Raw genomic sequence first — 8,480 nt, 5'->3', positions numbered from 1 at the left:
CATACAACATATCAAATGTAAGTGTCTTTCTTGGATTAAAACACTATCCTCATATGAAAAATACATTTTATCAAAGAAACCTTTGCAATTTCTAAAATTATTCCTCATGTACTTCAAAAAAATTTATAAGTGCATCAAATTATGATATGAGTTTTGTATCAATGATGATAGAGAGATGATCGTCAGAAAGTGAAAACCAAATCCAGGGATGTAAAGTTGAGGATCTGCCATTGCCAATGAATTGAAGGGAAAGAGAAATATTGATTCAGAACTCTCTAGACTGGGTATAGATTTAGTGTCCGTTTAGGAAAAGCTGAAAATTTTAGCTTATTTGCAATTTTAGTTTATTTTTTCTATTATTTTTAGGCTTCACTACACTTTTTGGTACTATTCATGGATTTCACTTTACTATTTAGCTAACTTTTACTTTTATCTACAATACTTTTAACAAAAAGTTTTTAATTTCAACTAAATAAATTGTTTCCAAACGGACACTTAGTATAACTCGATTTTGTCAAAATCGAGTTCACTTTTTGAAAAATTCCAATGTAACTCGATACCTTGGATATTGATTTCAATTCATGAAAAAAAAAATGTTCAGTGAAATTTGATATATTGAGTTCTGCTCAAAACAAAATTTGTATAACTCGATTTTGTCCACATGGATTTTTAATTTTTTTTTTAAATGAAAAAAGCCATGTCAACTTTGTCCACCATGGTAGAATTTAGCCATAACTCAAAATTCTTGAAATCGAGTTATATGCAAAATTCGATTTTCGAAAAATTAAGGGTGCATTTGTTTTGGGTGAAAATGGTTTCAGGAAATCATTTTCTCCCTGACCCGCGTGTTTAGCAGCTATGGAAAATTCTATTTTCCGGAAAATCATTTCCTTTGACCAAAAATTTACTCCTTTGACCCGGAAATGATTTTACACTTTCATTTTCACTTCAAAGTATTTCCGGAAAAGAGAGAGAGAGAGAGAGAGAAGAGAGAGCCCAAATTGCAACACAGACCGAGAGGAAGAAGAGACTTCGCTGGCAACCACAGACCGAGCTCCAGTCCGACGATCGCATCGCACCGATTGCAGCAGAGCGCTGCTCGTCGATCGCAGCACCGCGCCGATCGTCGATCGCAGCACCGCGCCGATCGTCGATCGCAGCACCGCGCCGCTCGTCGATCGCAGCACCGCGCCGCTCGTCGATCCCAGCACCGCGCCGCTCGTCGATCCCAGCACCGCGCCGCTCGTCGATCCCAGCACCGCGCTACTCGATCTCGCGTCCACCGCGCGATCTCACCTTCTCCTCCGCCGCGCGATCTCAATTTGACCAGATTTGATGAATTTTTTTGCTGGGTTTTGTTTTTTTTTTTTGTGAATGAGTGTGGAATTGATTCATTACCCACATGTTTACAGCTGAGGAAGTGTATGGAAAATTGGGTGGCTTGGCTATGTAAAGCATTTTCTGTAAAAATGTTTGAACGAACCAAATACCGGAATTGATTTTCCGTAAAACGAATTTTGTGGCAGCCAAACAGCTTGAATACATTTTTATTTCTTGAAAATAGCATTTTCGGAAAATAAATATTTTCCGGAAAATATTTTACCGGAACCAAACACAGCCTAAGTTCGAAAATAAGGACATATCCCTAAATAGTTTGAAAACAGGAACAAATTGCTGCATTATTTACTAATTAGGGGCAAATGCCCATTTTATCCCATAAAACACTATATATATATATATATATATATATATATATATATATAATAGAGTACTGATTTAAAATTACACATTATTGAAATTTATTGCAATAAAAAGGGACTAGATTTTATATAAATATTTATGATGATTAGATATAGCAGATGAGACCACCAAAAGTGCAACTTTATTGAAAACTAGAAAGTCTTCTTCGTTTGGTTCAAACATTTCCAGCTAAGAGAACTTCGGAAATCAATTTTTCCATGTTTTGGTAAGAGGAACCGCTAGGTTTGGTAGCATCCTCTGCTTTTATCTTCCACTCCATTGCCTTCTTCTTCAATTCTTTTCCTTTCTCACCATCCATTAATTCTCTAACAAGTTTCTCCACTTCATCTCTTTGAACGTTATTATCTATCTCCATCCCAACGCCCCACTCAACACAACAATATCGACAATTTGTCAGTTGCTCAGCGAAAAAAGGCCAAGAGATCATTGGAACTCCACAACACACACTCTCAAGTGTTGAATTCCACCCGCTATGTGTTAAAAAACACCCTATTGATGGGTGCTTAAGGATTTGTTCTTGATGACACCAACTTGCTAACATGCCTCTATCTTTAGTTTTGGTAACAAATTCAGAAGGAACAATAGTTGAATTGCCTCCCACAAGATCAGGCCTTATAACCCACAAGAAGGGTTTTTCACTATTTGCTAACCCCCAAGCAAACTCAATGAGTTGGTGAGGTGTCATGATAGTTATACTACCATAATTTACATATACTACCGAGTTGGGTTCTTTTGAATTTAACCATTCCACACAGCCCGATTCTTCTTTCCATAGATTGGAACCTATTGATTTCAAGTTATCGTCCTTAATTTGATCAGCCAGCAACATAAGTGGTCCAATCGTGTATATACGAGGAAGCATGGAAGATAGAGCATCTAACACTTCTTGTTCAAAGGAGTCAAATGTGTTCAAAATGACAGCTGAAGCTCTTGGAGCTCTCTCACTTTCGCGGATTTTGAAGTTGAGCATGATGTCATTCTCATCTGTAGTTCTAATAAAACTTGGAAGATCCTTAAGACGAATATTTTTCATCCCGGGAATCCAATCGATTGGAGTTTCCAAGTATCCATTTGTTAGATAGTTCGCATCTGTAAATCACACCAAAGTAGGGTTGATCTTTGTGAATAGCCTACTCCAATGTAGTACTAAAATGTAGCATTCAATTAAAAAAAAAAAAAAAAACCAACAACAACAACAACAATAATAATAGAAAAGGAAAGAAAATTTTTTGATAGTTTGATGGCTATTATAAGTGTGATTGACATACATAACATATTATTGCATCTCCCATGCACACCTATTATTATATAGACTTTTAATTTGTTTGTTTGTTTTTTTTATTTTTTTATTTTTTTTATTTGAGATAAAAATTCTTTTAACTTAATCTTTTGTTCCACTCCCTCAATTCCACTTCATGCTCCACAAATCAAATATGCCACCTACCCACTTATTCCTAATTATGAGTTAAGAGTGTCAATATATGATAAGAGTAATGCTTTTTTTTTTTTTTTTTAAATCTGATGGGAAATAATGCTTTCTTTTATAAATGATAAGAGTAATGCTTGAGCCAACTATTTAAAAAACCATGTACATTTTATTTAAAAACTTGTTTATGATTTAAGAAAACTTAAAAGACCCAAACTTAGTGGAAAAAAAGAAACTGACTCTAGAGAACCTTCCTTCTTCTCTCCACTTTCACCGCCGCTCAGATTCAAATTTAACAACTTGATTATAATTTTTAAAAATCTTAACTCCAAAACTGAAAAATCCATTTGTATTTCTTCGGTGACCCCTGTGGATTTTACAAACCCCGTTGTATTTTCTCCATAGACCCGTATGGGTTTTAGAGAGTCTAGACTATTTTTCAAACTCATATTTTACAGATTTTACAAACTCAGGTGTGCAAAATTCAAAATCCATTTGTATTTCTCTAGAGAGAAGACTTCCAATTATAATTGTCATGCTGTCAAAGTAGTTAAGAGAAAAACCCCGTTGTATTTGTCTTCTCTTTTGTGTAAAACAATTACATAATTTTTTCAACTACACTAATAGTATTCAACTACTATTAGTGTATATATATATATATATATATATATATATATATACACTAGACTCATTATACATACTTTGTGCATGCAATAAGGTTTTTTTTTTTTTTTTTTTTTGAATTTAGTGAAATAATATTTATTAGTAAAATAAAAATAGTATTCTAATTTTTAGAATTTTGATAAAAGTTTAAAAACCTAAAATTTAGGAAATTTTTTAAAAAAATAGTAAGTTACTATTTTAATCGGCTTGTTTTTTTTTAATTGAAATTATTTAACTTAAAGATATGGCCATTTTAAAGAATTTAAAAATTTGTGTGAGAGTATTTTAGTCTGTAAAATATTGATACTAGAGAATCCTATTATTAATAATATAAAATATAGATACATAAATTTTACTTTCTACTTTTATTTCATTTTTTTTTATTATATATACATGAGTTTACTTTTTTATATTTATTTTTGTTTATTGGATTTTGGATGATTTATTTATATTATGCTTTTCATCCTTTGCACTTCATTAACTTATTTAGAAAAAAAATTTAATGGTACATATGACAAAAAATTAGACAACAATTGAAATTTAATTCAAAATCTAGTTGCATTTTCTTAGAGTATTGATTCTAATTATATATATAGATGATGTCAAGGAGTCTTATAACTTATTTGACACATTCTCATACCCAAAATGTTTGGAGTCTAAAGAAAAAATATTCGAGTTGCAGGATTTATACCATGTTGTAACTGTCTAAAAAAAACCTTTTATAATAATACATGATAAGGGAAATGATCTCTATTTAAATTCCCTTTTAAAAAAATCGAATCATCTTTAAAAATACATAAAATAAAATAAAAATAGAATAAATTTGAAGATTTAAATTATACCTTTGAGGGGCACTAAACCTCGTTCAACTAGATGGCGATAATGCATATAGCTCAAGAAACCGCAAGCACTAGGTGTCCAGAAAAGCACACATGGAATTCCGAACTTGTCAGCAGCATCGAGAGTGAAGGACATACAACCATCAGAGACGATAGAGGTAACAGGAGGCACATTCGAAGACGAAGTGTCGTTGAGTTTAGAAATGAGGTTGCAAAGTGGGAGTAGGCAAGTCTTTATGGTGGCCGATTTAACAAGAGAGGGAATGTCTTGGCTGACATCTGCGTCTGATGGTGGGAGGCCATCGGGAATGGTTTCGAAATGAAAGTCCGGCAAGCCATCAAGAGAGTTAGGGCCTCTAGACCTGAGTAAGCGATTGTGGTTATACTCTGTGTTTACAAAAGTTATGTGAAACCCTTTGTGGTGGAGGAGTTTGGCTAGCTTTAGCATTGGAGTTATGTGGCCTTGAACTGGAGCTGGGACGCAAACTACATGAGGTTTAGTAGCTGCTCTAATGGAACTCATCTCTTTCAATCTCAATTCTCAAACACACACAAATTGATATGAATGGTTTGGAAAAAGGGTCATTCCTGGTGTTTATACCCACCCAGCCAACTTGCTGAACGCTGAGCCAAAAAGTTACCATTCAATTCTTATCAACAGGAAAAGCCAAAAAGTTCAGAAAATACTAATTTTTTTTTTCTCATTTATATTATACAAATAAGTTACAAAAACAGTCAAGTCATGTCTCTCTTTTTTTTTTTGTTTGGGCCGTGTGCTTTTTTTGCAGTCTTTTACAAGGTTTTACGTGTCTTTTTATTATATGTGGGTCAGCTTTATAGGAAAAATGAAAAATGAACAAGAATACCAAAATACCCTTTTTTACATCTCTCACCGACTCAAGCCTAGTCAAGTGTCTTATACAGGAAAATTTAAAAATTCATGAGTCTTTCGCAGGAAAATAATACCAAACATCTTACAGAAAAGAAAAAACTGAAATCACAATCCTCTCACAAGAAACAACCAACATAAAAAAAATTATTTAAAAAAAAAAAAAAACTAAAATCACAATCCTCAAGAAACAACAAAGTATCAGTAGATCCAAAAAAAAAAACCCATCTCACAAGAAACAATTAACATCAATACATCCAAAAAAAAAAAAAAAAAACCATCTCACAGAAAAACAACAACATCAGTACATCCAAAAAAAAAAAAACCCATAAGAACATATGGGAGAACATAAAATTTTTTTGAGGGAGACGAACTGGGTCGATGGAGGGGAAATCAAGGATGAGATGGACTGAGTTAGAAAAGAAAGCTGTTAAAAAAAAAATAGAAGACAAGAAAGTTGAGCCAAGAGTTTCATATGGGAGAACATAAAAATTTTAAAAGATGAGAGAGGAGAAGCAGAAAGGATGAGAGAAAAGATGATGGGATACGTGTTGTTGAGAAAAAAAGGAGAAGTAAAAATAAATAAATTAAAGTAAAAGGTGGCTTGATGGGATAAGTCTTATCATGGAAGGAATTTTACAAAATAAAAATTACAAATTGTATTACAATACAACAAATTATCACAAAATTTTCACAACAATTGAGTTGTCGAATCTTTTATGCATTATTTTAAATTGGCATGCATATTAAGACCATATAAAATATGTAATACAACGATTGGATTTTCAAAATATGAATTCAGTAATAAGTTATTGGGTAGTGTAACATTTTTCAGAGTTATATTAGGTGTAACTCGAACTCATCCTATATTTCTTAATTCGATATGAATTTTGACAAATCTACCTTTAGATTACATTATTTTCGTATATTTTTCATGCTTACAAAATTTTAAGGTGATCAAAGATTAATAATTATATCATCAATCAATTGTCTAGATTCAAGTTTTAGTGGTTTAAAATAATACATAAAAGATGAGTTTATAGATCAAATGGTAAATTACATCCGATTGGCATGAAAATTGGCATGCATGTTAAGACCATATAGAATAAGTAATCCAACGGTTGGATTTTCAAAATATAAATTTAGTAATAAGTTATTGGATAGTGTAACATTTTTTAGAGTTACGTTAGGTGTAACTCGAACCCAACCCTATATTTCTTAATTTGATGTGAATTTTGTCAAATCTACCATTAGATTACATTGTCTTCGTATATTTTTTACGCTTACAAAATTTTAAGGTGATCAAAGATTAATAGTCATGTCATCAATCAATTGTCTAGATTCAAGTTTTAGTGGTTTAAAATAATGCATAAAATTTGAGTTTATAGATCAAATGGTAAATTACATTTGATTGGCATGAAAATTAGTATGCATGTTAAGACCATATAAAACATGTAATCCAATGGTTGGATTTTCAAAATATAAATTTAGTAATAAATTATTGGGTAGTGTAACAAAGGCATTATATTATCAAAATTAATATTGTCCAATGACATAATATTGTCATAATTAACAAACACAATATTGTCATAATTTTTTTCTTTTACAAGCTCAAGAGTTTATGCCTAACATTTTTTTCTTTTTTGGGCACCATTTGAGGAAGTACAGTTATTTTTTTTCCAAACATGTTGAGATGTTATGGCCGACATGCTTGAAAAGGCCACAAGACTTCTTTTTCTTTCCTAATTCTCTTCCACCTTTCATTTGTTTTTGCTTCGGATAACCTTTTGTCTTTGAGAGCAGAGGACAATTAATGAAGCAATCTCCATCAATCATATCATTAACATTAGCATCAACCATATTTTCCTTGTCCACTAAATTTTCATCATCCACCACTAACAATTCCTTTTCACTTAATGATGCTTCACGACACCAACGTGGTGGTAAATACAAGAATGGAATTTGGTAATAATCTTTATGAAGGAATACACTAAGTACATGACGACAAAGTATACCCCAAAATTCACAATTCTTACAACTACAATATGTCATCTTATCATCCCATAATACTTTGTGTCTTTGACTAGTTTCATCTTTATAATTTTCACTTGAAGCCACTGATTTTCAAAATCTTCACATGACTCTAACTTGTATAACTTATAAAAGTCCATGCACCAATTTGAATATTGATTACAACGAATTGATGTAAACTAGCCGCTAAATTTAGCGGTAATATGCCATATACAAAAGGCATGCTTTGTAACCGGCAATTTTTTTGATATTGCCTCTGTAATCCATGGATCTTGGTCTGTCAAAATTGCCTTGGGTTGATTCCTCAGTAAGCATGCAAAAATCTGCTAATCAAATACAAATTTACTAAAGTATGAAAATATTTCAAAGGATATACGTAATTATTCTACTAATTAATCAAATAAAATTTAAAAAATAATTGTACAAATTTATAAGACAAAGAATGTACCTTCATTAGCTATTGAAAGGCACTTGTTGTTTCATTTCGAAGAAGTGCACAACCAAAGAGAATTGTCTTTCCATGATTATTGACACCAACAAAAATACCAAAAGGTATATCATAAGCATTCACGTTATAAGTAGTATAAAAAACAACCACATCTCCATATTTTTGTTACCAATCAAAACAATGAGTAGGTGACCAAAAAATATGTTCCAATCTATTTTCTTCATCGGTTGTAAATGCATATTGGAATCTAGAGTTCTCTTCTTTAGCAACTTTGCAAAATTGTAGAAGATTCATAGCATCATTCTTTGCATTCTTCCTTCTCATTTTCACATAAAGATTACGAATATCCCTTTGAAAAAATGGAAGTTGTCCATATTTCAAATGCCTCTCAAGTTCCATAACACGCATTACCTCTCTAATTGA

The 8,480-nt window shown here is 32.0% G+C and overlaps 1 protein-coding gene across 1 annotated transcript; it reads right to left on the bottom strand.

Moving 5' to 3' along the window:
- Window positions 1-1,860: 1,860 nt before the first annotated feature.
- LOC126707275 (7-deoxyloganetin glucosyltransferase-like) lies at window positions 1,861-5,417 on the bottom strand. The gene is made up of 2 exons (XM_050406863.1): window positions 4,693-5,417; window positions 1,861-2,850 (listed from the first exon to the last, which is right to left on the bottom strand). Exons 1-2 carry the CDS (start codon window positions 5,210-5,212, stop codon window positions 1,916-1,918), a joined length of 1,455 nt encoding a protein of 484 aa, XP_050262820.1. The 5' UTR covers window positions 5,213-5,417; the 3' UTR covers window positions 1,861-1,915.
- Between the last annotated feature and the right edge of the window lie 3,063 nt (window positions 5,418-8,480).

This window comes from Quercus robur, chromosome 11 (assembly GCF_932294415.1).
Source record: "Quercus robur chromosome 11, dhQueRobu3.1, whole genome shotgun sequence".
In the NCBI taxonomy this organism is placed as follows: Eukaryota; Viridiplantae; Streptophyta; class Magnoliopsida; order Fagales; family Fagaceae; genus Quercus; species Quercus robur.
Note: the sequence above shows the minus strand (reverse complement) of the source record. Positions and strands in the feature narration are given on the sequence as shown.

Excerpts from the sequence above, each read along its gene's own strand:
- LOC126707275 (XM_050406863.1), bottom strand. The coding sequence starts at position 5,212 with ATGAGTTCCATTAGAGCAGCTACTAAACCTCATGTAGTTTGCGTCCCA. Across the intron at positions 2,851-4,692 it reads AGGTTTAGTGCCCCTCAAAG|ATGCGAACTATCTAACAAAT; the intron begins GTATAATTTAAA and ends TGTGATTTACAG.